This window comes from Syngnathus acus, chromosome 10 (genome assembly GCF_901709675.1).
Source record: "Syngnathus acus chromosome 10, fSynAcu1.2, whole genome shotgun sequence".
Taxonomy (NCBI): Eukaryota; Metazoa; Chordata; class Actinopteri; order Syngnathiformes; family Syngnathidae; genus Syngnathus; species Syngnathus acus.
In genome coordinates this window covers 6,126,498-6,152,795 of record NC_051095.1, presented here as the reverse complement: position 1 = coordinate 6,152,795, position 26,298 = coordinate 6,126,498, and the positions used below count along the sequence as shown (strand labels likewise).

The 26,298-nt window shown below is 48.6% G+C and overlaps 5 protein-coding genes across 17 annotated transcripts; 1 reads left to right on the top strand and 4 right to left on the bottom strand.

The window, feature by feature from the left end:
- Window positions 1–129: 129 nt before the first annotated feature.
- zgc:92594 (uncharacterized protein LOC436996 homolog) lies at window positions 130–4,313 on the bottom strand. 9 transcript variants are annotated; one of them, XR_005099181.1, is made up of 9 exons: window positions 3,576–3,924; window positions 2,339–2,992; window positions 2,148–2,256; window positions 1,962–2,060; window positions 1,667–1,900; window positions 1,551–1,573; window positions 1,310–1,458; window positions 703–1,247; window positions 130–573 (listed from the first exon to the last, which is right to left on the bottom strand). XR_005099181.1 is itself a non-coding variant. In XM_037262681.1 (9 exons), exons 3-9 carry the CDS (start codon window positions 2,977–2,979, stop codon window positions 772–774), a joined length of 1,731 nt encoding a protein of 576 aa, XP_037118576.1. In that variant the 5' UTR covers window positions 2,980–2,992; window positions 3,576–3,835; window positions 4,220–4,313; the 3' UTR covers window positions 130–771. The 9 variants fall into 9 exon arrangements, 7 of the variants coding, with proteins under 7 accessions (XP_037118576.1, XP_037118578.1, XP_037118581.1 ...); XR_005099180.1 differs by having other exon boundaries at window positions 130–577; window positions 705–1,247; XM_037262681.1 differs by adding an exon at window positions 4,220–4,313 and having other exon boundaries at window positions 130–1,247; window positions 3,576–3,835.
- A 354-nt stretch (window positions 4,314–4,667) lies between these two features.
- supt16h (SPT16 homolog, facilitates chromatin remodeling subunit) lies at window positions 4,668–12,281 on the bottom strand. Of its 2 annotated transcripts, XM_037262614.1 has the most exons (25): window positions 11,954–12,281; window positions 10,784–10,876; window positions 10,535–10,705; window positions 10,299–10,451; window positions 10,079–10,225; window positions 9,853–10,004; window positions 9,569–9,741; window positions 9,385–9,475; window positions 9,251–9,324; window positions 9,048–9,160; window positions 8,884–8,949; window positions 8,710–8,808; window positions 8,615–8,626; window positions 8,320–8,435; window positions 8,093–8,246; window positions 7,893–8,020; window positions 6,921–7,183; window positions 6,735–6,853; window positions 6,424–6,662; window positions 6,163–6,238; window positions 5,915–6,084; window positions 5,715–5,844; window positions 5,509–5,635; window positions 5,347–5,421; window positions 4,668–5,222 (listed from the first exon to the last, which is right to left on the bottom strand). In XM_037262614.1, the coding sequence occupies exons 1-25, from the start codon at window positions 12,017–12,019 to the stop codon at window positions 5,122–5,124; spliced, it is 3,108 nt and encodes a 1,035-aa protein (XP_037118509.1). In that variant the 5' UTR covers window positions 12,020–12,281; the 3' UTR covers window positions 4,668–5,121. The 2 variants fall into 2 exon arrangements, with proteins under 2 accessions (XP_037118509.1, XP_037118510.1); XM_037262615.1 differs by lacking the exon at window positions 8,615–8,626 and having other exon boundaries at window positions 11,954–12,280.
- A 965-nt stretch (window positions 12,282–13,246) lies between these two features.
- tox4b (TOX high mobility group box family member 4 b) lies at window positions 13,247–18,965 on the bottom strand. Of its 2 annotated transcripts, XM_037262662.1 has the most exons (9): window positions 18,443–18,965; window positions 17,490–17,602; window positions 17,320–17,388; window positions 16,964–17,248; window positions 16,634–16,894; window positions 16,183–16,506; window positions 15,428–16,099; window positions 14,327–14,481; window positions 13,247–14,233 (listed from the first exon to the last, which is right to left on the bottom strand). In XM_037262662.1, the coding sequence occupies exons 2-9, from the start codon at window positions 17,595–17,597 to the stop codon at window positions 14,176–14,178; spliced, it is 1,932 nt and encodes a 643-aa protein (XP_037118557.1). In that variant the 5' UTR covers window positions 17,598–17,602; window positions 18,443–18,965; the 3' UTR covers window positions 13,247–14,175. The 2 variants fall into 2 exon arrangements, with proteins under 2 accessions (XP_037118557.1, XP_037118560.1); XM_037262665.1 differs by lacking the exon at window positions 17,490–17,602 and having other exon boundaries at window positions 18,443–18,963.
- Window positions 18,966–19,253: 288 nt separating this feature from the next.
- anapc10 (anaphase promoting complex subunit 10) lies at window positions 19,254–20,633 on the top strand. 3 transcript variants are annotated; one of them, XM_037262783.1, is made up of 5 exons: window positions 19,254–19,440; window positions 19,541–19,663; window positions 19,908–19,998; window positions 20,064–20,184; window positions 20,296–20,633. In XM_037262783.1, exons 2-5 carry the CDS (start codon window positions 19,549–19,551, stop codon window positions 20,524–20,526), a joined length of 558 nt encoding a protein of 185 aa, XP_037118678.1. In that variant the 5' UTR covers window positions 19,254–19,440; window positions 19,541–19,548; the 3' UTR covers window positions 20,527–20,633. The 3 variants fall into 3 exon arrangements, with proteins under 3 accessions (XP_037118678.1, XP_037118677.1, XP_037118676.1); XM_037262782.1 differs by having other exon boundaries at window positions 19,257–19,440; window positions 19,546–19,663; window positions 20,293–20,633; XM_037262781.1 differs by having other exon boundaries at window positions 19,258–19,440; window positions 20,293–20,633.
- Window positions 20,634–20,746: 113 nt separating this feature from the next.
- Window positions 20,747–25,937, bottom strand: LOC119129423 (F-box/WD repeat-containing protein 7-like). Its single transcript, XM_037262690.1, has 13 exons — window positions 25,744–25,937; window positions 24,725–24,807; window positions 24,507–24,636; window positions 23,979–24,113; window positions 23,769–23,892; window positions 23,594–23,709; window positions 23,419–23,532; window positions 23,153–23,334; window positions 22,853–23,078; window positions 22,393–22,459; window positions 22,166–22,309; window positions 21,957–22,106; window positions 20,747–21,826 (listed from the first exon to the last, which is right to left on the bottom strand). The coding sequence occupies exons 1-13, from the start codon at window positions 25,780–25,782 to the stop codon at window positions 21,645–21,647; spliced, it is 1,692 nt and encodes a 563-aa protein (XP_037118585.1). The 5' UTR covers window positions 25,783–25,937; the 3' UTR covers window positions 20,747–21,644.
- Between the last annotated feature and the right edge of the window lie 361 nt (window positions 25,938–26,298).

Sequence of the window (26,298 nt, the reverse complement as noted above, 5' to 3'; positions counted from 1 at the left end):
AGCTAATGACAAAAATGTTAAGTGTTAACCGACAGCGAGTACGTCGCTTTTAAGCGTCCGTGTTTGCGTTTGCTTCCGCTTTACAATTTTGACAAAAAAATGTTGGTGTGGAGAAAAAAAAAAAAAAAATTCGTTCATGCCATTTTATTACAAACTTTCATTTCAAAAACTATTTTATTAACAGTTTTACTTGTCCCAAAATCATTTATACGAAAACATTTAGATTCAACATTCAAATATAGTAGGCCCAACATAGCATAGCAGCCAATTAAATTAAGTGCAAACTCTTGCTTAAGTGAACATTCTAAGTTTGGCAGAAATAGAACACATCCAATTGCTGATAATAGCAGAGTGCAAACAATCTTGTATTTATCCACACAAAATATATTTTTTACACCTCTTTGGCTAACTACCATGAATGAAGGCATTAATGCAATACAATAGATATTCTACTGACCCCAGTTAGCTTTGGGCGAGAGGTAGAGGTTGCCCCGGAATGATTGCCAGTCAATCATTGGTTATGTTATCGACAAACAAGCGTTTGCGTGGATAGCCTCTAATTAAACTAGGATACATATTTTGTATCATGTTGATGTATAAACCACGCAAGCACTGAGATAATGTGAATACTATAAGAGAGGGATGAGCTGAGATTCCAACAAATAATTACTGCTTTTTTCTTCATGTGTAAAGTATGGTCGGAAAAAAAAAATCACAGAACCCAAGTGACGTCACTGGATTCTACATTCAGCTGTGTATTTGTGCGTGACTCTAATCTCCTTCTTCCCCATCCTCAATATCTTCATAGTCCTCATCCTGAGCTTCCTCTCCCCCCTCATCCCTCCCCTCTTCCCCATCCTCAATATCTTCATACTCCTCATCCTGAGCTTCCTCTCCCCCCTCATCCCTCTCTTCTGATTCTTCTTCCTCCTCCTCCTCTTCGGGGATGTAAAGTGCATCAGAATCACTCAGTTCATGACTTTCATTCTCCTGCCCTTCTTCTTCATCCTCCTCTTCCTCCTCCTCCTCCTGTTCGGAGATGTAAAGTGCATCAGAATCACTCAGTTCATGACCTTCATTCTCCTGCCCTTCTTCCACCTCTTCCTCACTCTCCTCCTCGTCCTCGCTTAGCTCTTCCTCGCTGCCATCATCGTGGTCACTGCCTTCATCAGGTTCGGCATCTTCAGTTTCCTCCCTGATCACGTCCTCGCTTTCATAACGCTCCTCCTCGTTATCACTCTGTTGACCTGATCAAAAGGAACATTTAATCTTGTTGCCGGGTCGGATTGAGTGGACGGACTTTGCTCACATATTGACTTGATGGCTGCAAAGATGTAAAAGGTGAGATCCAGGTTGAGGAACTTTTGCATTTCGTCCTCCATCATGATGGCCAGAAGCCCTGGATCTATATCCACGTAGTCTGGGTCGAACATGTTCTTCTTCAGCAGTTTGCGACATCTGGAGAGTGGAAAGATGATGCAGTGATTCTTTAACATATCACTAGGTAGAGGAAGTCCATACCAAACTGCAATATAGAATTGGCAGCTTACTGTTTTCCTGTGGTCTTGTATGCCTGGAGGTGGGCGGGGAGCACGACATGAAACATGGTCATGATAAAAGTTGAGAGACCGGGACACACAAAGACGTCTATGAAGATGCGAGTCACCTCGATGAAGCGAAACGCGTCTCTTTCCTCCATGAGGCTCTTGATGCCGCTATGAACCTCCCAGAGACGAGTCAGGTCCTGGTTGATGCGGGTGATGTTCTTCTGAATGGTGGGCATGACGGCTTCGCAGTTGGTGCGCGCACACTCCAAAAGTCGGTTCACAAAGACCGCCACTTTAGCCTCCAGATCTTGACGCAGCCTGGTCAAGCAGGCATCAGAGTCCTCCAAGAACTTCTGCAGAAGAGACGGGTCACGGAAAAGAACGAATAACATGACATGCCAGAGCCTTCCTTGCCTTGTTCGCGCTCTCCTTCATTGACTGCTCGTGGAGCATCTTCTGGGCCAAGGTGTACTTTCTCTCCATCTTATTGAGCTGCTTGTGTAAACGCACCTGCTAAAGGACACCAACATTGCTTCATCTGAAAGCCTCCAAGCCGCACGCCGAACATTCCTGTCAAGTGGCGAACGCTCCGTGTCACACCTTGATGTCGATCATGGTGTTCCTCAGGGTCTTGATTGTGTGTCCAGTATGTCGTCCTTCGACGGTGCAAGCGTTGCACACGCACACTTCATCCTGAAGGCAGTAGTACCTGCAGAATAACAGAATTGGAGACTTTCTGAGAGAGGGCATTGTTGAGTCTCGGCGGAGCGTGCGTCTCCTCCAACACATACTTAAAGATCTCATCATGGTCAGGGCATTTTCTCTTCCAGAAGTCCTTCATAGGTTCTGTCAGCGGATGCTCTCGAAACGCAGGCAGCTCCAGATGGGGTTTGACGTGCTCTGGACACATTGACACCTCGCATTTGAGGCACATCTTGACTGCCATGTTAGAATCGCCAGCGGAACCCGCCTGCATGTCTCCCTTGTCTTGCGAGTTGCCAGCGTCTGCAGAAGTTCCTGGGCCTGACAACTCGGCGGTGGGAGGTGGGCAGTAGTCACACGGAACGCATTCTCGTTGGCCAGTCGAGATGGATGCAACACACACTTTGGAAGCCAGGGCTGACGCCTCAGCTCCAGTCGAGGAGTTGGCCGCTCTCCGGCGACGGCGGAAGTCAAAGGCGATGTTGGCCAGCTTGAAGTTCTTCTGGAAGCTCCTGTTGCAGCGGTGGCTCTCGCGGCACTCTGGGCACTGGAATCTGCTCTGATCCGTCAATTGCCGCAACCGATCCAGGCATATTTTACAAAAGTTATGGCCGCACGGAAGCAGGCGCGGGTCGTGGAAGACGTCCAGGCACACGGGGCAGGTCAGCTCCTCCTGAAGGACTTTGGATTGGTCCAATGGGCTGGATCGGTCCAACGGGCCCGATGCCATGTTGGTGACGGTCCTGAGGAGAAGTGCAAGTGATGACCCGAATGGAAGAGGCACGGAACATTTGACAGGAAAGAATCTCCATCCAAGTGTATTTACATGATAAAAACTAATGAGAACTAAAATGACTGGTTGACATGAAGGACTTAAAACAGGCCACCAAAAACAAAACATGGCACCTGCATGTCCCCACTCAGCTTTTTCCCCCCTTTAATTCAAACATTTATTCAAACACTAACACATTATGTATAATAAAATCTCTATCCCCACCAAGCTTCTTCTTCTTCCTTTATCTATGCAAATGTATTAAACAGTGCCCCTTGTGGTCAGACTGAATAATATAACAACTGAAATACGTTATTTTAGGTTATATTTGAGGCAAACGAGGGAAAGACTTGGACAAACGATGGATAGTAAAATGTCACTTGTGATAAGTTGGACCTTTTGTATTAAAATGTCAAAGTTACCCCAAGGGACACCGCTGACAGACAAGTGGAGAAGTCCAAAAGTCCAAAACATTCAAGTCAACAAGCTAGCATAGTAGCGACAGCAGTAAATCCTCTTAGCGATTTTCTGATCTGGGGCTGCCTCTTACTCACCTTAACGGGCAAGGCGGACCAGCCTGTTGTCGGAGCTCACCGACCAAATACGACGCCGATGGAGAGCGAGGACCACTGACCTGGGCTGTCTGGGCTCACAAGCCGAGACGAACAATCCCGAAGCCGTGCTGCACCTGCTGGGCTAGCTCCCGCGTGACGCATCCATGGACACAATCCCCCAGCTTGTTGTACAATTGGTCCACACAGTGTTTCTTCCTGGAAATTTCCGTAGGTTACACGACAGTTCGAAACGGACTGAACTGTGGGATTGACACGAAAACGAGATAGATGAAGTCAAGTCGCACGTTGATGAGGCGAGAGACTTTCAGGTCGCCTCGGATATCCAGCAACCTGCCATACCCTATTTGCTACCTTCACAGCAACGCCGTTACACTTAAACAAATATAGTTAAAAAAAAAAGAAGAAGATACAACGGCGTTCTGGTTAACATTCTACGACGCCATTTCATGTGTAAATCAAACACACAAAATATTCGAGTCACGTTAAATTAGAATAAGACGGAAATGAGACGTCCATGGCACTCTTGGAAAAATGGCCTGTCAAATGTGCCGCGTCGTCTTACTTTTCAACTACGTATCTGTGGAAAGACTCGGTTTTGTGTGACCTTTTAGCAGTAATAATACCTTAGATAGAACAGAACGCTCACTTCGAGTCGTTGGCGCCTGCAGAGAGACTGTGATGTTTCAAGGCGCCTTAATGCTCGTGACGTTAGACGCGAGCCCAAAAAGTTTCTTTCGCGTTACGTCACAGTGACGTCAGTGACCATGGCCTTGCTCGCCTCACGGTGTACGTATTTGAATAACAAGGGACTATTATCTGCACATGGCTTGTTTCTTCTTCGCTGTTACCTAAAATGCCAGGTTTTTGTCTCACAAATCAAAACAAATCATTTGAAAACCTTTTTGTACTCAGCAGAGCGTAAAGTATGCATGTGCATGAGGAAGCCAACAGCCATTAACATTCATTCACGTCACATGAGTCGATGTTTCCCTATATTTCCCTTCTAATATTTAAAAAGAGAAAATATTTTTAAAAGCTCAAAGCTTTTTAGAGATCCACGCAAATCAGTCATGTGTTCCTTTTTATTTTATTACAAAAACAAAAAAAATGAATTTTTAGAATTAAGTACAACAAACATCTATCCAGAAAAAAAGACAAAGGAGGCAGACTGTGTGTGTGTGTGTGTTGTTTACAAACCCCATTAAAAAAACAAAATACCCCCCACCCCCAACAAATCATGTTGATTTCACAGTTAACACAACACATGGGAGGGACTCATCATAAAAAGACTTGTCAGGGGGCATGTCAATTGTTTTCTTTGGGAGCCAACAGAAATATTGGTGATAAAAATGCCTTTTGCGCACACACACAATGTAGAAGGTTGAGGAATGAAGAGAAAATGAACTTTGCTGGTACGTCACCATGATGACGTGACGTGGCGGGCGACCTCTACGCCGACACACGTCGTGTGAGCCAGAGTGCGGGAGGGCGAGACGAGTTGGGGCGGGCGGAGCGAGGCAGACATCTAGGACCGCCTCTTCTTCTTGACTGGCTGCATCCTTGACGACTGGTGCTTTCTCTTCTTGTTGGATGTGTCCTCGTCCTCGTAGTGACTTTCCTTGTCGGCTGCGTACGACAACATAAGCGGGCTTCACCCTCGGACTTTGTTCGATAGAATCATCCGTTTGAAAAAGATTGGATAGTGGCGGCCCAAGTTGAACTAAAGTCTGGTGACAAGGAGTTGACGCACCTTTCCTGGCCTCTTCTTCCAGCTCGTCCCAGTCCTTGCCGCTCTCCTCCTCGCTGCCCAGTGATGCACTGTAGTCTGCGGGTGACATCACGCGGCTTTATAAGTCTTGAGGCAAGTCTCACATCGGAGCGGGCGTCTGGGAAAGACGCAGCGCAAACGTACCGGAATTCTCCGTCTCGGAGCTGTAGTCTTCGTCGCTATCTTCCTCCTCCACCTCCGTCTCGTCCGCAGAGGGGTTGAACGTCTCGTCCTCCATCTCAGACTCGGAATCTTCTTCGGCGCCGCTCCCCTGGTAGCCAAAGGACACAAATTGAGCAGAGTGCGGACGCAAAAGGCCGCCTGGCGCGGCGGACGAGTGCCGAAAGGACCTCGCTCTCCGGGTCCAGGAAGGACCAGCCTCCTTGCTCAAAGAATCCCTCGGGGTCATCCACAATGGTCTTCATGACCTTGGTCCAGTTGAGGGACTGGACGCCCTCCGTATACTTAATGTCACACGAGCTGCAAAGGAGAGGAAGAAGCATGATGAACCCAGCACGGCGGGTGCCTTATTTGGCGACGGCTATCTTACTTGAGCCACTCCTTGATGGGGTCCAGGGAGTTGACAGGCACGGCGTTGATCATGGTGACCTTTTTGTTGTAGTCCTTGTAAACGATGACCACATCAAAGTTCTTCAGATGGAACTGCACACGCTCAAAGTGGACCAGCTCCACCTCGTCCAGAGTCACCACGAACGGCGGCTGGACGCATTTCGGATTTATGAGGAGGAGTTTAAACGCACGTGCATTGTTGAAAATGGTTGCGCGTGTTGCACTCACCCATTCCGTAACGTTGACAAGGGAACTGGAGGTGGGCTGCAGCAGGCAGGTACTCCTGTAAGGGGCGCCCTGGAAACTGCAAACACATTGGAGGGCATGTTAGCCAGGTTGAAAGATTCAAAATCCATTCCAAGGGAATCAACTGGTTGAAAACTGTAATTGACCAAATTGAAGGATGGCTCTTAGTTGTCTTATTTTGCATGGATGTCAGCTTTTGAGGAAGGAAAAAAAAAATCCTCTACTTATGCTGCAAAATCTCACCCTAGGTCCCTGAAGGGAACCTCGAACTCCAGCTCTTCTCGGGTGAGCGTCTCAACCTTCTCGATGAAATTCTTGAAAGCAGACTTGAGCTTGTGCCGCATTTCGCGCTCCATCTGCTCAGCGTAGAGGTCGTCGCGGTCGTGCATGTGCTGGTGCTTGCCCAGGTCGGTGGTGATCTCGCCCACTTCCGTGTAGAACTGCACGTCCGTGTGGCGGCGCTTGCCGAACATGATGGCGTTCTACAAAGCGGACACTTTTCAGCCCGGCCCGGGAAGAACGTGGCCGCGTTTTCCTCGATCGCCCGGCGGCACCTTGAGGTGGAAGTGCAGGACGATGATCATCTCGCCGTCGCACGGCTGGAAGATGGCGTGCTTGATGTTGTTGTAAAGGATGTCCACTTTATCGCCGCGGACAGATGTGAAACGGAAACCTGACCCGGGAGACCAATGTTATTATGATGACGTGGATGCGGGCGGAGGCGCGACCTCCGACCTTACCGTTGGTATGCGCCTCCAGCGAGCCCTGCATCCTCTTCTGGGCAATGTTGGGGCGGATGTAGAGGTCTTTGAGTTTGGGGTTGCTGCGATTTAGGTTGATGACCAACGAGTCCTGCTTGACGATGCCCTCTTTCTCCTTCTCCTCGGCCTCCCGCGTCTTGTAGCGCTTCTGGACCTCCTTGATGATGCGGAAGGCATTCTGCAGGTTGGTGGATGGCACCGAGGTGTCGCCAGGCGTCTTCAGGTTGGACGCACGGTACGTGCTAACAGTGCAGGAAAGAAGAGTCACTTGACAGTCTAACATTTACTGCGTGAGCAGTATTATCGTTTTCAAATTAATTTATATTTTAAAGACTCATTTATCATGAAATATGCACGGGGTGAAGCTTTTTTTTTTTTTTTTTTTTTTTGGGCCATATGGAGTAGCTATACTCAGGTACTGGCGAATTTGCGACCCAGTGTGCGTGGCTTTAAAAGGCCGGGCCTAGCCAGGTGTGTCAGGGAGCCAATGGGAGGCATTGATTCTGGAGGTATGACTTAGGATAGGAACTAAGTAGCAGTTAATTTATTCCAATACTTTTTAATCGTGATTCTATTTTTCTGTTCCGTAACTGCTTGCTCTCCGCCCCAACACAGTTCTAGTCAGACTTTGGTACTGTACACCAAAGCGTCTACTTGTAGCCTTATTCGGGTCTTTTCCAACTGTGCATTTCATAAAAGTGTTTAGCATTAACCTCTGTCTTTTCTCTTCTTGTTCGGGTCGCTCCTATTACATAAAATGATTTGATGTGCAATTTAAAGTACCATTTCAAAATTCGCGATGCATTGACACCTCAATGTGGCGAGGACCAGACTTATCCCGACGCCGTCTCAACATTTAAGTGTGAAGAATATTTTCTCCAAACACGTAGTCACTACAAGAATGCAATTGTTGAACGGCAACCTCCAATCTCATGCTGTTAAGATACGCACATTTCCTTAACAAAAGTGGCGTCTGGATTGGGGAAGATGTTCCCTTCCTGTCGGCCCAAGGAGCTGCCGGGAACGTAGAAGTTAATTCTCAAGTACGTGTAATCCCCTTCCACAGACATGCTGATGTTCTGGACAAGGACACGGAGGTTAGCTGCAGTCCCACTCAGAAGTGGCGGGAAAAGGAGGCCAAGATGGCTTACCTTGATTGTGGCGATGTGAAACGGCGTGGCGATGCCGAAGATTGGCATGACGACAGTCTCGTATTTCTTGTCTATGAAGATCTTCATTTCTCTGATGTCCTTCTCTCTGGGCATCTGAGACACGTTCTTGTAGGACACGTTGGATTTTCTGGCCCTAAAGAGAAAGAGGTGGGAAGTGGAGTCTGGTTCCAAAGCTGATTCTGGTTTCATCTGCAGCCGACACTCACTTTTGGATCTGCTGCTCGCCTTTCTGCTCCGTCAGTCGTCGTTTGGCCTCTTCGTTCAAATTGTTGGCAAGCTCCTTCTGGTGGGTGCGCCGCTTCTCCTCCGCCGTCATCTCGTTCTGAGAGCACACACACCCGTACGTCATTTTGGTGGACCGACACTCGACACAGACATGCGATGATAAAATGTTGAACATCAGAATATGGAATACAAACGCAAACATAACCACACAAAAAAATACAAAAAGGACATGTGGTGTCTTTCAGAGTGACTTGAAATGAATTGCTGCCTACTTACCTTCCCAAGTAGCTAGTAAAGACCAAAAACACGCACACGCTTAGTCAGCAGCTTTCACGTGCGCATCAGGTCAACGCACCGCCACGTAGACTCACCCGAGTTCTGTCAGCTAGCAGCGCCGCGCCACGAGCGCCCTTCCCCAGCAGCTCCTCTGCATCGTCTCCGTCCTCCTCCTCATCTTCCTCGTCGTCATTCTGAGGGAAGCCACGTGTTCAGAAGATGGCGGTTGCGCACCACCGGGACTTCAGGAGGAAAGCAGCTACGCTTACCTTGAGGAAGATCCCCACGTTTTTGATCTTCTTTTTGACTGGTGTGAGTACAGTGGCCACTTCCTCCTGTCACCACCACGCACGATTAGAGGTGCAACAATTAACATCTAATTATAAATTTCATCCTACAAAATTTGACAGCTGCAGCTTGAAGCGCATCTCACCTCATTGATCTGCACCGTGTCGCCGATAAACAAGGCATACTTCTTCTGCTCTTCCTTTTTGCCTTCTTTATTTGTGAGGTCGGCAAAACCTAAACTGACACTCAGCACCATGCCTGACACGTGACAAAAAAAAATGATGAACATAAAAACAAAATGAAGACTCAGTCAACTGGGTGGTCAGAATTTAAAGTGACAGTGAAAACCTTTCTTCAGTTTGTATTGATTCTTTGCGTTGAGCACCAAGGAGCCTTCTCTGAACTCGATGCCCATGGCAAACCTGCAAGCGGAACACACGAGATGAGCGTGTTACAGCGCGGAGTTTTTCGCAGGAACCTACCCGAGGTTCTTTGTTAGCTTGGCGACAAGATCCGGTTTCTCCTTCTTCACGTACTCCAAAACAGTGTTGTAGGCGTCAGAGATTTTCACACCTAGAAAAAGAAGGCAGGTCATATGCATGCAAAAAAAAAAAAAAAAGGGCAAAAAATATATACATAATTTTTATTCTTTATAAAACCACACACCATGCTTGAGCTCCTTCAGCAACTCCTCTTCCAACTGCAGCAGGAAGTTGTAGTTGTCTTGCATCTCCTGCGGGGGGTCCACCATGAGGGTGCGCACCAGATTGGAGCAGTACGACTTGTAGCGGATGCCCATGGCGCACGTGATGGCACCAAAGTGCATGTGGTTCTTGTCACTGGCAGGAAGAAGACAAGTTCAGCTTTGCCTTGAATCATATGTTGCGGGTCATGGCTAGTTTTCGGCTCCGACGTTGGTATCAACATTGGTGTCGGTATTGACGATCTACCTGACGACGCTGAACTTGAGGCTGTAGTTTCCACCGCTCTGGATGATGGGAGGGTAACACATCTCCACAGTGGAAGGGTCCACGCCGCCCAAGTACTTCTTCTCCTCAATGGCCTTTTCTACAGACTCGGCCAGTTTGCTGTGGCGCACTTTCTGTTGGCGAGATAAAAACACGCACATGAGGGGGAGGGCGAATGGCACTAGTGCGTTTATTCAGGCGTCCTCACCTCATCTGCGTCGACAATCTCCATGACTCGCTCCTTAAAAAACTTGGAGTAGACCTCGCTAGTGATTGCCGCTGCTTTCTTCATCAGGCCAAGCTCGCCGTCCTCCTTCACCGCCATGGTGTACGCCACCACGGCGCTGATGTCCACCTGCGGGCAAAGAGGACGTGACATCACACCCCCTCGGGTGAATGCCGGTTGGCGGCCACGTCGCTTCTCTTGCCTTCTCCAGCCCCTCGGCCGCAAGCGTGTCGTTCCAACTCTTCATGTACTCGCCGGGAAATTTGTCCTTGCTGAACACACCCACCGTCTTCCCTCCACGGCTGCCGCGAATCGCCTCGATCATCTTGTCGAAGTTGGGCTTGTTGCTCTCGTTCTGAAAGAGACGCCGCATCAGCCGCTGTCGCAATTGTGTTTTCCCTTCAAGAAGTGAAACGGGCACCCGTCGGCCAATATCACCTTTTCCCTGGTGAGAAGCGTGATGGGCGGGACACCGTTGGCATTTTCGTTGCCCTTGGTTAAGGCCACTTGTTTGAGGAAGTCCACCTTCTTCTTACTGGCGAGGAAAAGGATCTTGGTTTCGCAAAAGACCATGATAGTGTCCGTCACCTCGTAACCAAACAGCCAAGTCTGAAGACAGAAGAAGAGCCTTAATAAAACACAAGGCCTCATTACGTACTTGCTGATTCACTAACCACGTGCTCTCACCTGTATGGCTGTGGATTTAGCGTAGACAATTTCTTCATCCACTCCAACAGACACCACGATGGCATCAATTTTACCAAACTCATCCTCTCCTTTCTGGGAAGAAAAGCATGATATAGAAGCCTATGATGACAAGCTGTTGAAATTGAGCAACGTATAGAGAAATTGCAAATCTGCATCAAGGTTGAGTTCCAATTGACTTATCGGAAAAATTCGGCACTTCCCCCCGTTTCAAAAAAGTCAAAGTCTGCTTTATTGTCAACCTCTTCACATGCCAAGACACACAAAGAAATCGAAATTACGTTTCCACTATCCCACGGTGACAAGACATAGTACACGACATACATACAAGCAAACAACCCAAAATAAAAACAAGGCACAAACAATGAATAATAAGAGTGATGAATAACAGCGCAACACAGATTGTAGTCAGGTTGAAGTGGCCTTTCCATTCGGGCATTTGTCAGGGCAATCTTGACACATTGCTCGTTTGAGTGCCAAATTAAACCACAGCATTACCTGACCGTCATATGCAAACTCTGTTTGACTCTTACCATTATTTTGTAAACTCAAATTTCATTCAGATTATATATTGTCAGTTTTTGTGTTTGACAACCTTTCCTCTGATACCATACCAGCCATTTAAAAATGGGTCAAAATGGGACAAAAGTCTCGAGGAAACTCTTGTCACGCTGCTGTTACTTAAGCCAGAAATTGGTACCTTTTTAAAAAAAATAGTCGTAACTGTCCAAACATTTATCTCAGGGAAACTTACACTGAAATAGTCTGATAATTATCTTCTTGTGTTATATACCTACCAACACGGTAGTGTGTGGAGCATGTGTGGCGCTGGAGAACAAAAGTTGAGCTGCTCTTGCTCGCATGCACGCTGCTTGCCTGCCTCCTCAACCACTAACTTGGCAGCTAGCATTAGCAAGTAGCGGAATTGCTGCTCGTGGTGGGGGAAATGTCAACACAAACGACTGTCGAGAATTTCTTGATGTTAGCACGTTACCTGGGTGCAATTCTGGCCACGCCGACGCTCTAATTTGGTGAATAACAAGTGCGTTGGCGCGATGCTGCGCTAGCTAGCGAGCTAGTTAGCGGGATAGTTAGCTAATGGTGATTTGGATTCGGCCAGTCCGAGAGCTGCAGTGCCGCTCACAAATTTACCTTCCAATTGCCGTAGAGTCTTTTAATCCGCCGGTAGTAGGCTTCCTTGTCCAGGTTAGCCGCCATGGTGAATCTGGTGTCGCACACTCCCGCTACCCGCCGCCGCCGGCCTCGCGTTCAGCTCAGCAGGCCGGATGGTGAAGATGAGGAAGATGATGATGACGATGATGCGTGTCACACCACACACAACGCGCTGTCGTCCCCCTCTTCCTCCGCGCACAAAAGATGCTGCTGCTATTGTAACGCTCTTAAAGCTGCGGATGTTACAAAGGAAAATTACGGTTTCGTGTTTCTCTTCCTTCCGAGCACGCGCACCAATATTTGAGTCCACCTCTCGACTCCCTCCCCTTTTCGAGGTTTTGAAAAAAAAAAAAAAAAAATTAATACATATATTCACAAATATCACGTCGAGGATCAACTCCTCTTTGTTTTTATTTATTTATAAACTGTTTCTTTTTGTCTTTTAAATTAATTAATGGCCGTATTGTGATTGCAACACGCTCGTCTCACGTGGACTGTCCTATTTTGCTTCTCCCGATAGCGTCTCCAGTCGCGTGTTGACTTTGTTGCTACTTTCCCGCCACGCTTGGGTTTTCCCGCCGGTGTCATCTAAAGTCGTCAACCGCCTCAAATCTCGCGACAAAAGGAGAGAAGAGGACACGGAAGTTAACCGATGTTATGCCAAACTTTTTTTCTTTATTTTAAGATAGACGTTTGTGTTGACGGATCGTGAAATTTTGTGAAATGTCCCCAGAAACACCTATTCGGTCAATGTCGCAAAACTATTAATTCAGAAATTTAAAATTGTATCCCTGTATATCTTTGATAACATTGACTCTCACCTTGTCATTGGGGAAAAAATGTATTACGGTATTTGGTTTCCTTAATAATAATGGTAAGAGCAAAATAACACGTTCTTTGTTATTAATACTTCCCGTTGCAAAAACAAATGCCAAATAGACAATTTTTCATTTGTTTTCTATGAAAACGAAGTAATAAATCATTAGCATTTTTCATTGAAGAAAATAGTAGTTCCATTGGTCAAGAGATCAGCTAGCTTTGTGACGTCACACTTCTTTTTTTTTTAAGCTGGACAGAATTTGCGTGCGTGCCTGAGCGCATCTGTGTTGTGTGCCCAGGTCAAAGGAAGTTCTGCCCCGCTACCAGCTGTTGTCTCCTACATTTTTATATACCTACATTTTTACCGCTATATTTTTTTAATATAATATTGAGATGCAAAATTGTGACAATTTCAGATGTAATTTGTGAGCTCTCAGCCATCAAAACACCAGCTATATTAAAACATAAAATATTTTATTTGCCCTTCCTGGTGAATTCCTCAGCACACAAGCGCTCAATGATATTTCATATTTCTTTTTTAAAAAACTCTTAAATTCATTTTCAGTAGCATCAACAGAATAGGTGTATTTTTCTTGACACCTCAGCTGTTCCACACGACACGAGATATGCATCACAGTTAATAACAACGATAATCCAAGCGAGAGGACAGTTCTTTTTTTGTTTCTTGAATCTTAGCACCAGTTCTCAAGTGTTGCTTTGTCCTGAAGGCGGCTAGTACATATGGCGAGCACCTCGCTAAAAACCTTGAGCCCTCTCTTTTAACCTCAAACTAAAACCAAAAGTGACCCCCCTCACCCAAAGTCAGAAGCTGCCTTTTATAGCAGTCACCTTGCAAGCACGACAGAATGACAAACCTGATCCAACGATCCAGACGACAGACAGAAAATAATTGTGCGTGATGGAATGGGGTGCATTTGTTCCACCTTTTGCCACGGCCAAAATGTTAACAGGGTAGCAGGCTTTTCACATTTCACTCACACACCTCAATCGGATGAGCCATATAACACAAAGACACAACTGAATCGTCACAAAGAGCTGAATAAAGAAACATCCGGCAGCAGCGTCTTGACTCCTCAAACTGGATCAAAGATGTGTGCCAATACCTGAGCCTCTCCTGGCCTTCACTTGCTCAATTCGGGGGGGTTGTCTGATTTTGTGACTGTAGGTGTAAATGGTTGTTTGTGTCTATGTGCCCAGTGATGGGCTGGCAACCAATTCAGTGTTCAGTCCACCTTTCAGTCACTATCAGCTGAGATAAAAACTCCAGCTTCCCCATGACCCTGAATAGGGTAAGCGCTAAAAACAACAACAACAACAAATAGGATGGATGGATGGATGGATTCCTTACAAAGGTTCCTCCGCTAAGTGACGGTGGTGGAGTTCTGCCCTCGGATGGCGCACCAGGCCGTGAACACATCCCTGTCGAGGAGCAACAGAGAAAGCATACGCTGAAATGTCAATCAAAGCTGCTGTTTGAAAGAAACAACAAAGTTTGAAGGAGCAGCCAGCCACCTGCAATGTGTGGCGACACACTCGTTGCTGCAGTACTCTTTGTCCCAGTCTTTGCTGTCCACCGCTGGGTTGGTGCAACCGGTGCGCACGCAAATGTTTGGACTCCCAGTGGGCGTGATGCCAGGCCCGGGGGCCACTTTCACCTCCACCTCCATCTGACACACAAGAGACAATGGCAACGTTAGGCCTCGCCAATGCATTTTCCAGAGGAACTGGAACATATTGCAGTTGTATTCAAATTACATAAATGCAAATGCAGAGTTATCCAAAAAAAACAACACTTTTTGTGTTGACATTTTGTAGGGACAAGCAGTATGGAACATTTTTGAGCCCCAACCTAGAAAAGCTTTTTCCACACTGCACTTAGCAGGACCAGACTATTCATTCGTATGTAGTGGTGCATGCCTATGTCCCTGCACATCACAATATTTGTTTCTGACTTCATACAACACTGTGGAGCAGTGGTCCCCAACCACCGGGCCGCGGACCGGTACCGGTCCGTGGGTCACTCGGTACCGGGCCGCCAAGCCGCACAGAAAAAAAAAAAAATTATCGACGATCAATTAATTCAGGTCAAGACACTCGTCCCGGTCACGTGACATGTTTCCCTAGTCGAGCCCGCAAAGCTAATATGTGGCGACAGGCTAACTAACCAGGCAATGAAGCATTCAAAACTGCTTCAACACATGGAGACCAAGCATCCTGCAATAAAAGACAAACCTTAATCACTTCGGGTGTCATTGTCTCCGATTACGTCTAGATGGGACCGGCTCGTTTCTGAGAAACAAACTCAGTGCTCCCACTAATTCAACGTAATGGTGAGTTTTATTTTTGTCATTTGTACTTGTTTTTCTGTCAGTCGTATCATTTTATTTCATCGTATTTATATATTTATTATAAATGTATTATTTATTTATTTATATAAATGTATTATTTATTTATATAAATGCCGGTCCGCGAAAAATATTTCTGACATGTAACCGGTCCGTGGCGCAAAAAAGGTTGGGGACCACTGCTGTGGAGGACACACTTTGTCCAGGCCTGGTTAATGTTGACAGCAGCGCCCTCTGGGGGTTAAACTACAAAATCAAACGTGCTTACTCCTTCCTCCGCTTCCATCACTTCCTCCCCTCTTGTCACGGCAGCAGCAGCGGCCGACTGTCCCGCCGCCTTGGCCGAATCCGAAGTTTCACAAGACGATGCCACAATGAGTTGAGCGCCAGGGTCCACCTGTCGTACCGACGGGACCACCTTGATCTGTAGCGGCGGTGGGGCGGCTGAAGCCACGGCGCCGCCGCCCCGAGGTTTGGCCTGCAGGGGCGGCGGCGCTTGGGCGTGCACCATCTGCTGCAACCTGGGCGGCGGCGGCGTGCTCTGCATTTGCTGCAACGGCGGCGGCTGTCGGGGCGACGAGGCGGACATGGCCGTGACGGACACACCACCCGAGGGCAGCTGCGTCTGCTTGATGATGATCTTGGCGACAGTGGGCGGGTTGGATTCGGTCGGTGGTTGCGGTCTAATGGCGCCCGTGCGGGAGCGCGTGGTGACCTGAGGCAGGTCCAAGATGATATTGGAAGTGCAGATGTTGGTGATGGTGTTCTCCTCGGGGTTGTACTGCTGGGCCCTGCTAGGGCGAGAAGAGGCTGGGGCCGGAGGCGGCGACGGTGCCGAATCCAACACTTCGATGGGAACCTGACAGTTGAGATTGGCCCTGTACTCTGCAAGTGCTCTCAAGTAATCCTTCTTGGCTAACTCGTTTTTCCTCTTATAAACCTGTAAGAAAGGAGAGAACCATTTATCACCTGTGAAGTCACTCCAAAGTCAAGGTAGCATTGCAGACATATTAGGCACATGACCTGCTTCTGTTCCTTCCCGAGGCTGTCCCACATGGAAGCCACGATCTTTGAAACTTCTCCTATGGTAGCTTTAGGGTTTTGTCCTTTGATGGCCGCCTGAGTGTCCCTAAAGAAGAGAGCGTAGGCCGGCACGGGCTTCTGTGGCTCGTTAGGGTCTTCCTTCTTCTTCCCCGTCTTCCCGCCCCTGCCGCTCCCTCCCTTCCGGCTGGAGAGCTGCAAGGCGCCGGAGGCGAGGCCAGATGGCGGCGCCTCGGCCACAGCGGGGTCCAGGGAGATGACGCCGGGACAGAAGTTCTGAGATATGGGAGATTCCACTAGAATGCTCTGATGAGCAGGGAGAGAAACGGTGTGTCACATCACATGAAAAGTTGGCATGAAAAAAAGTTGCAAGCTTGAAACTTTCCTCAAGAATTAACAAGAAATTTAAAGGAAAGAGGAGCGGGAATCTCACCCTCCGGAAGTCGTCCATGTCGTCATCCTGCAGCGAGCTGGTGGGTGACGCCGTGGCCGACAGCGGGCGCTCCGGCGACTGCGGGCGCTGCAAAATATTCCCAGCCCCCAATCCGAGACCCAGCTGAGCGCTGAGCTCTGACTGGTCAATGGTGGTCAGCTGGTTGGAGCCCAGCAGGCCTTGGCTCATGTCTCCCAATGGAACGTCGATGGTGACCGGAGATGAGCTGCTAAACTGCGACCCGATGGGATGGCCCAAATCCTGCGCACATGGAAAGGAGAGGAGCGTGTTTTCAAGTGTTGGACGGATCGCATCTTAGAACACCCTCACCATTCCCAAAGACGAGCCCAGCAGGGCGCCTCCAGACTGGTTGATGACTCCCAGACTTAGGTGCTCCAGACCCTGGGAAGGAGGGTGGACAAACGTGGAGGCAAAAGAGGGGTCGTCGCCTTCCACCACGGCATTCCCAGGGACCACCACGCTGTTTGAGGGACTGGCATCCGACAGCTCTCCAAAATGGGACACCACGTCGGAAACGGTGAGGGACGAATCCGGGTCCAGTGAGATGGGAGGGATCTCAAACTCCTCATCGCCCAGACTGGGAGTGTGAAAAGTCTGGAAGGTGGGATGAGATACATCAATAGTAACATTTAGATCATCTGGAACATACAGGAAGGCTTACTCACCTCCGACGGAGCCAGGAAGGGGTGGCCTGACCCGGAAATCGTCAGGTAGTTGTCACTGCCACCCGGGTACTGAAACATTGAGGAGTTTGTCAAAAGATGGAAACATAGTTGAAATGATGGGAATGATAAATGACTTCAGCCGCCCCCCTGCACTCAACAAACGGGGTCACCTTGTTGTCTGAGTCAAATCCATTGAAGGACTGCGGGTCCAGGAACCCTGGATCCCCGTCGTGCTGCCCGCTTCCGCCGGTAAGATGGGAGTAAAAATTCAGGTCCATCACGCCTCCCCGACGATAACAAACGGAACGGCGACTCGTTGCTCAATAATGACAATAACGCTCTCACGCTCTGCTTCTGGCACAATTGACAAAAGCCAACAAAAGCAGCGGCGGCAATCCAACATGTGGACGCCCAAAATAACCCCTCCTAACGTGGTTCTCTACACGTCGTACGGCCGTTTAGCTTTTAGCCGGATTTGACGCAAGGCTGCGGTATTGCTGCACACTTGGCGGCCGCTCGTCTGCCCCCCCAATATGAAAACACCCTCGCTCCCCAATCAGCGGGCACACGCCGGCCAGGGTCTGGGCATGTCACCGCCGGTTCAAACCACTTGAAGCGTGACCGTCGCGCCCGACCCAAATCGCAGACGTCTGGCACGGCCCAGGCTGCTCAATGGAACCGGAGCAACCGATGGAGGAGGAGGAGTCAAGGTACGCTAAACGCCAGAGCGGATATACTCCTTCAAAATAAAAGCTTGCCACCCCCTCGGGGATTACTTCACAACACCGCGCTAATTGCGTGTGTCACAATTGTATCCAAGCAACAATACTGTCAAGCGCCAACCCGAGTTCCACCGGCGTGTGATTTTACGCTGACAAATCCGCTAAGCTTTGCATCGCGCTCAACAAATACCAACAAAGTTAATCTTTCTTCAATCCGAGATGTTCGTACAGTCTCCACAACACAAACAAACGCGTGAATTAAAATGAAATCGTTATTTACGCCAAGCCTGTTGAGTTTAAGTCAGCCATTATTTTTGTTTGTTTATTATCACCGTCAGTCATCACTTATTCCGACAAATGTGGAAATTGTTTTTCGTCATTTGGTGTCAACTCCCCCTTACCTCCATGGTCCTTGTCAAATTGTGCTCTTAGTAGAGTTTTAGATCCACTTTGCCGAGTGAACTTCGGCCACAATCGATTTCCTCAACGATCACAACATGGCATCGGCGGCGCCGACCGGATTGGACGACGTCCGATTGGAAGTGACGTCAGTACGTCCAAGTGGGGCGTTTGCGAACCTAAACTCAAGGTAGTACATTTAAAAACGGAACGAGACAACACAAGGCAAAACAGGTTTGCCGAATTGCTAAAATAAAATAAAAAAATCATCAATCCATTCTCTTGCACTTATCAGAGATTATGTTGAGAAGACAGCAACTATAGCAGGGATGCCCAGCCTTCCCTCTCCCCAGCCATTTCGTCCAGCTATTCCACGGGGCTCCCAGGTGTTCCCGGGCCACCTGGGAGTCTCTCCATGGCTCCTGGGTCTTCCCAAAACACCCCCTCCACGGTACGTGCCTGGAACACCTTTGCAGGGAGGCATCCAGGCGGCATTGTAACCAGTTACCCGAACCACCTCGTCAGGCTCCTTTTGGTGTGGAGGTGCAATGGTTCTAATAAACGTAAATATCGACGCCGTATTGAATGTGGCAAATGAGATAAATCCGGGAAATAATATAATAGATAATTAAAGAGGCAGTGAAAAGTAAAGTACCACACATGATACATTTGGACATGACTACCCATTTATGTACTAAAAGATGCATTATGCCAGACAAATAGCATTCAGAGTTTCATTTGTGTGTGACTATACAGTACCGTTTAGTTCGTTTCCCCTCCAGTCCGGAAGGTGGCGGTAATGTACATAAAACAGTATTTTTGCCAAACGCAGATTCCCTCGAAGAAAAGCAAAACGCAGAATCGTCTTCAATCTCCTGCGTTATTTTGCATCGCCGTAGTAGAATTTCGGGATTTTTCCAAATGTTATTTCTAAGCGCCAGGGGCCCGTCGTAACCTCCGTTTAAATCGTGAGCGCGGACTACAGAGGGCCTTGACAAAGGTAAAAATTAACAACACGAGTGTTGTGTGTCACCCAGTTCCGCTTGCCAGGTCCAAAGCCGCCCATCTAGCCCGTTCACGGTCTCTTGTTCCTTCATCAGATCAGACGATGGCCACGCCGAGCAAGACGCCCCCCGGAGCTGACCCAAAGCAGCTCGAGCGGACTGGTACCGTCCGAGAAATCGGCTCACAGGCGGTGTGGTCGCTGTCCTCCTGCAAACCGGGTCAGCACCCTGCTGCTAAAGTTTGTAGAATTCAAGGAGGTTCCTGCTAAAACGAAACAACAGGATTATGGAACATAAACGTGTCTGTTATGAAATTAATGACATAACAAAAGAATAATAATTACCCGCATTGTATCAATAACTTTGCAAAAGAGCCAGAAGAATGCAAATAAGCAAACCAAATAGGCAAGTTTGCCATTCACACAGATCAATGTCGACACCACCTGAACAATATGCCACTTAGGATTCGGCGTGGACCAGCTGAGGGACGACAACCTGGAAACGTACTGGCAGTCGGACGGATCCCAACCGCATCTGGTCAACATCCAGTTTAGGTAGGTGCTTGTGCGCCTGCCCCTTTTTGTGTGCCACCGTTTAGTTGTCTCATTCCTGCATCCAGAAGGAGGACCACGGTGAAGATGTTGTGCATCTACGCTGATTACAAGTCGGATGAAAGCTACACGCCTAGCAAGATTTCCGTCAGAGTGGGGAACAATTTCCATGACCTGCATGAAGTCAGGGTGAGAAAGTCCATACCAGAAACCCGCACGTCAAACCTAAAATTATGTTTGAAGTCATACCTGATGTGGTTGTCGTCCGTTTGCTTTTCTTGGTGTTGGTGCGTGCAGCAGTTGGAGATGGTGGAGCCCAGCGGCTGGATTCACGTGTCACTTCTGAACCAGCGGAGCAACGAGCCCGTCCGGACCTTCATGATCCAGATCGCCGTGCTGGCCAACCACCAGAACGGCCGGGACACGCACATGCGGCAGATCAAAGTGTACACACCGGTGCAGGAGAGCTCCGTGGGCAAGTTCCCACCGTGCACCACTGTCGACTTCATGATGTACCGAACCATCAGGTGATAGGCGGGCGCACCTTTTGCTCTCGTGTTTTTTTTTGTTGTAATTTGTATTTTTTTTTTACCAGAGCCCCTTTTGTCGATACCCAAATAAATCTCTTCTTAACCTCGTTTTTGGTGTCACTACTTATGGCCAAAATGTTGCCATGGTAACTAAGATGGCTCGGTTGAAGGATGGCTTTGCAGTTTGCCGATTCAACTCAAATGGTGGTGTCACGCGCACATCTTTTGAAAAGTCGTCTTTATTGACATCTTCACCGTTACGGTTAGTTTTGCAAAAGCACAATATGTACACGCTTTCTCATGGATTTACACTTTCTTACAAGAGCTCCCGTACTACCGATGCAACAATGTAATCGATTAATCGTCAAATTGTTTACTAATATCGATTAACTTCAAATCGTCCAAATGCTCAGAATTTCAGACTCTCACCAGTAACAAAAAGTCTTTTAGCAATAAGACATTTGCAAACATTCGCTTTTAAAACAATCCAAACCATTTTTGCCGATTTCTGGACAAATGCCATCGACCAATCCAGTGTTTGAATCCTTCATTTATGTTTTCTGAATTGTCCAGATTTTTAATTGAGGGATGTAGATATAATGCGTTCTTAAAAATCTACTTGAATTAATCAAAAGTTAACTGACAGATTAATCAATTATAGTTTACATCGTTAGTCGAGCTGTATCAGTCAGACACTCGCGTCTATCTAGTGGATGCAAGCGTTAAGCTTCGGTTTTGGCAGGCGGCGGTGGTGGAGTACTTCACAATAATGATTCTTAGCATTCCAGTTAAAACGTTTTGATTTGGGAGTCACATTTTCATTCTTCGCAGTCAATTAAGTCCCCAAACGACACGCAAATTCATGACAGCACAACATTTTGGCCACTGAAAGAGTTAACAAGAGCGTCGATCGACGGGAGCCAAGGAGGAAAACAATCTCGGCAAAGCGTGCACTGGGGATGTCCACCGTTCGGACCGCGACCGCACTCTTGTCGGTCTGATGTGAACTTCCCCATTGGATAGCAGCAATAGTTAAGTCAGCACTTTCTGGTGCCGGAAATGTTCCGCGTCCTCAAAACTTGGATCACCATGCGTACGGGTCCGGCGACAAATCCGTTTTTAATGAACGGAATCCTCAGCGTCGGAATCTTGGTCCGACTCAGCCGGTTCTTTTTGGTCCGTCTGGTGTTCGTCCAGGTCGAAGTCCAGCACCAGCAGTTTGGTCTCCTCGGTGCCCATCCTGCTGCCGGCCGCGCAAACCAGCCTGGTGTCGGAGGCCTTGATGCGCCACACCACACCACCTGGACAGCGATTGCATTGGAGTTCATCCAGAGAAGTAACCATCCCGTCTTACATTCTGGATTCACAGGTCCATTTACTCAGGTGTCAGGTTGTTACGGCGCCTTTGTGTCGTGTGGAAGCGGCGCTTACCGGATCCGCAGCTCTGCAGCGCCACCACGTCGCGCAGCCATGCGCCCGTTCGGAGGTCCCAAAGTTTGACCGTACCGTCGTCTGAGCTGGACAGGACCAGACCTCGGCAGAACTGCAGGCACGTCACCGCCGATTGGTGCTTGTTGGGACCTGGCGGCGACGACGCACAGTCGGTGACGCGTTCTCGTGACGTGGCGCCGATGGCTCACCTTGCAGGGTGTGCAGACAGCGTCCCGTCCGGATGTCCCACACGCGAACGGTGGAGTCGGCGTTGCCGGACACCAGTATGCGGTCCCGCAGCTCCATCCCGCTGGTCAGAGACTGGTGGCCCGTCAGCGTGTGGACGCAGCCGCCTGCGGGGAGAGACAAAACCGCTGGAAATCACAGCCCTATTTTTTTTTTACACGCCGAACCTTCCTCCCATCAAACGTCCCACCTGTTTCCACGTCCCACACTCGGATGGACGTATCGAGCGAGCCACTCACCACAAAAACGCCGTCAAACTGCACAAAGCAAACATCTGTGGATCAGCACTTTCAAAGTTAGGACAAACTCATTTTTTATTCAGCAATTTCATTAAGGTTCAATGACACATTTTCACACATCACTCACCCATACCAAGTTGATACCTCCAATATGGAACATTATGTTATGGCCAGCAAAAGCAAATCTTGTGCATCGACTTCCACGATTCTTGCTCAAACATCCCAAAATATCACATTTTCATTAGTGATAAAAATCTTCAGCATCACTTGAACAACTCTTTTCCTTGATTTCTGATTTCAAAGGAAGTTATTCATCAAATTTCCAAAGGACATCACAATCAATGATTGTAAAATAAGTTGTGGACAGCAAAGCCTTTCCCCACTTTGAATCTTGAGCGTGTGCGTGCGTACCTGAAGTGAATACACTCGGTTGGTGTGTCCCTGCAGAGTGTGAAGACATGCCTCCGTTTGGGGGTCCCACACCTTCACCATGTAGTCGTAGCCCCCCGACACGACGCGGCGGCCGTCGTATTGCACGCAGCGCACGGCCGCCACGTGGCCAGTCAGCACGTGCTCGCAGCGACCGCTCGAGACGTCCCACACGCGCACCGTCGTATCTCGGGAGCCCGACACCACCCTGAAAGGCGCACACGAACAAGGCGCCGCTCTATCCGTTGTCCAAAAACGCAAGTACGGAGAGCGTGTTGTTACCGGTTGCCGTGGAGATGCATGCAGCGCACGGTGGACGTATGCCCGTGCAGCACGTGGACGCACTCGCCGTTGTGAGCGTTCCACACACGCAGCGTGCGGTCGGTGGAGCCGCTGATCACCGTGGCGGCCGTCATCTGACTGCACCACACGCCGCCCGTGTGGCCCGTCAGCGTACGCAAACACTGACCGCAACACAGTAGACACCGTTGTGGTTGCAGAAGTGTGCACGCCCTGCGATAGATATACACGCACGCACTCACTCCCACCTTGCCAGTGATGGCCGACCACACTTTGAGCGTGTTGTCGTCAGAGCCGCTGACGATGAGGTCGCCGCTGAACTGGAGACATGTGATCACATGGTCGTCGTGACCTTTCAGCACCTGCTGGCCACACGTGAGCACTCAGTCCACGTTTACTAGCTTTGCGCGGGCATGCGCATACCTTGGGCTGGCGCTCGTCCCCCTTCCTCCAGTTGGTGTCAATGCGGTGTTGTCGTATGTACTTGGACTTCCACGTGACGCATTCTCTGCGGCGAGGTGACGCGCACTCGGACACACCTACGCACGTGATAGTCAGATGGCTTGTTTCCCAAATACGCGCTCGGCGGTTAGCTCACCTTCCTCGTGACACTTCTCCCTCCACAGCAGGTTATCCTCGGCCAGGATCCGCCAGTACCTGCAGGTCTGTGCAGCCCGCAGCAGGTCTTTGGGAGCCAGGAAGTTCAACACGTATAGAGCCAGCTGAGACACACATAGGCGTATGTATCATGTGTAAAAAGGCCCAGGGGAGGAGGAGGGGGGGGCACCAGTGCGGTCGGCTATGGCACCTCTTTGGGCAGTAGGGAAATGAAGTCCCTCTGGAAGTGCGGTTGGATGAGCTGCATCACGTGCTTGAGCTGGCCCGTTTCACACACGTCAATCAAGTGATCCAGCACCAGTAGCCTCTCAGGTCCACTCCACGCCTGCACATTGGGACGCAATTGTGTACTTGACACACTCCCACAACACTGGGACTGATTTTCACGCAGGCCGGCCGTGGGTAAGGATTCCATTTCACTTAAATGGCCTGAGATGAGTTTTTATTTCTGATATAGATTTCTGTTCCGTAAGTTATGCCGATGACAGGCAGAACATAAATTCTGGTCCACTTCATGGCTGAATAAGAAACAGTCAATTTGTAAGCGCCACCAGTATTTTTGAAGCCAATTCCAATAACGGGTAGGACAAAATAAAAACTAAAATACAAACAAACATAACGCTGACGTTGGCATTATCACTCCCGAATATGACGAATGGAACAGGCCATTGCGTGCGGGATGCTCGTACATGCGAACAACAAAGAAAGAGGGCAGTGCCTGAAAGGTGTGAAGCCAGTCTTGCAGGCCACGAGGGGGAGCGCCCGAGGTGACGCGCCGCCGCTGAGCTGAATGCCCGTTGGCCAGCCGGAGTTCCCCGAATGTGGTGGGCGGGCTCTGAACCGGAGGACTACAAGCCGCAAGGGAGCAAGGAAGTAAGGAAGCAAGAAAGGAAAGCAGTCCATGAGCATCTGGAGCGCTGCGGCATCCCAGCGTACCTGAAGTAAGCGTCGCCTCTGCAATGCTTCTTTCCTGAGGAAAATGGCCGACCGTCAGGACCGTAATCCAATTTCCTTTTCACCTAAACGGAGGATAGAAATACAATCATCATTCAGCATTTCTTACTCATATTATATAGGGACGGTTTATATTATGGGCTATACCAGGTGGTCACAAACATAGTTCAAGTGGGCAGCAGATAGTTCTCAAGGGCCACATGAGTAACCCACAGAACGCTTCTAATAATAGGTCACCACTCAACAGCGATGGAACACTGTGATTTAAACAATGGTAGCGGTTTATTGGAAAATTGCATATTTACCTGTTTTCTGATTGGGTGAAATCCATGATCATTTTCAATTATCACTCCTAGATACTCACTGAAAATCTCTGAAATTATTGGGGAGAGTCAGGAATCATGAATAACTAAGAACGCAGTTTCTGGAACTATATCTGTGGCGTTGCACTGAAATGTGCTGCCATTGAAATCTTTAGAAAGCCAGCTTCAAATTCAGCTGCGAAACGTCACTTCCGAGTCTCTAGGCCAGCTGGGCCTGCAGTCGGCAATCAAGGCCAGCCAATCAAGGTGCTCCATCGGCTGCTTTGGCCTGGCATCTCCGAGCAACCCGGAAGTGACATTTTGCAGCAAGCCAAATGTGCAGCTGAATATTGAAAGTGTATTTGGTGCTGAATGTTGAAAATTGATTTGGTGCTGAATGCAAGTTAAATGTTTTACAGTTCAGTGCCAGTAATTCAAACTGTGAATGTCCAGACATGCACTCCTGTGGGAGCAGACAATCTCCCCAATGCAGAGCATTTCAGACGAGAGCAATCAATACCAAATATGTCATTCGAGTTATATTTGTCATCGTCGTTCTTGCGGTTCTCATCACGAGCACTCTCCTCATCCGCCGAGCCGCAGTGGGCCACGCGCACGCGCATCACAAAGCGCCTCGTCATCGCCAAAGCGCGCGCACACTTGGCTTGGTTGGGAAATGTTTGGCGTTCGCCGGCTCACCTTGTAGAAGATGAGCTTCAAGGTCCCATAGAAGCCCATGGTCGCGAGTTCGAAAGCTGCCAAGGAAGGAGGAAGGAAGAAAAGAAGAAGCCCCCGCAGCGCGAGAGGGGTCGTCTCGTCTCGCGTGCGCGTTCACGACGCCGCTCAAGTTGGCTGCATCGTCGCGCTCCCGTCTATTCCATCCTGCGTTATGTGATTGCAATTGTGCTTTCTATCCAATAGGGGGCAATGTTTGCGGGTACAGAGACTGCTTTTCATTGGAGTTAGAAGAAAATTTCTCCCACTGCCACAAAATTAATTCGGCGTTGAGTTCAGTTTTTTTTTTTTTCATACCACTTTGATCTGGTGAAATCATAACTTCATTTCTGCATGTGTTTTCCTTTTCATCAGGTAAAAAAAGGTTGCTGTTTTATCAGAATAACATTACCAGAATTAAGTTGGAGTATCATGAGAAAAAGTCAGAATTTCACATCAATAACACCATGAAGACAAATGATGGAATTGTAGGCCAACAGAGAGTGAGTGTTCATTTTGCAAGAAAAACTCACAAACAAT

Bases quoted from the DNA above. Each gene is read 5' to 3' on its own strand.
- zgc:92594 (XM_037262681.1), bottom strand. From the start codon at position 2,979: ATGGCATCGGGCCCGTTGGACCGATCCAGCCCATTGGACCAATCCAAA. The intron at 2,061-2,147 runs GTGTGACACGGA...GGTGTCCTTTAG, and splicing joins ACACCATGATCGACATCAAG to CAGGTGCGTTTACACAAGCA. The intron at 1,901-1,961 runs GCAAGGAAGGCT...TCTCTTCTGCAG, and splicing joins TGAAGGAGAGCGCGAACAAG to AAGTTCTTGGAGGACTCTGA.
- supt16h (XM_037262614.1), bottom strand. From the start codon at position 12,019: ATGGCGGCTAACCTGGACAAGGAAGCCTACTACCGGCGGATTAAAAGA. The intron at 9,161-9,250 runs GTTTTCACTGTC...GTCACGTGTCAG, and splicing joins TCAATACAAACTGAAGAAAG to GCATGGTGCTGAGTGTCAGT. The intron at 8,950-9,047 runs GTGAGATGCGCT...TGGTGGTGACAG, and splicing joins ACACGGTGCAGATCAATGAG to GAGGAAGTGGCCACTGTACT.
- tox4b (XM_037262662.1), bottom strand. From the start codon at position 17,597: ATGGACCTGAATTTTTACTCCCATCTTACCGGCGGAAGCGGGCAGCAC. The intron at 17,249-17,319 runs GTGAGTAAGCCT...CCCACCTTCCAG, and splicing joins CCTTCCTGGCTCCGTCGGAG to ACTTTTCACACTCCCAGTCT. The intron at 16,895-16,963 runs GTGAGGGTGTTC...CCATGTGCGCAG, and splicing joins TGGGCTCGTCTTTGGGAATG to GATTTGGGCCATCCCATCGG.
- anapc10 (XM_037262782.1), top strand. From the start codon at position 19,549: ATGGCCACGCCGAGCAAGACGCCCCCCGGAGCTGACCCAAAGCAGCTC. The intron at 19,664-19,907 runs GTCAGCACCCTG...TATGCCACTTAG, and splicing joins GCTGTCCTCCTGCAAACCGG to GATTCGGCGTGGACCAGCTG. The intron at 20,185-20,292 runs GTGAGAAAGTCC...TGGTGCGTGCAG, and splicing joins ATGACCTGCATGAAGTCAGG to CAGTTGGAGATGGTGGAGCC.
- LOC119129423 (XM_037262690.1), bottom strand. From the start codon at position 25,782: ATGGGCTTCTATGGGACCTTGAAGCTCATCTTCTACAAG. The intron at 24,114-24,506 runs GCACTGCCCTCT...CCCAATGTGCAG, and splicing joins ACTGGCTTCACACCTTTCAG to GCGTGGAGTGGACCTGAGAG. The intron at 23,335-23,418 runs GTGGGAGTGAGT...TGTTGCGGTCAG, and splicing joins GGTCGGCCATCACTGGCAAG to TGTTTGCGTACGCTGACGGG.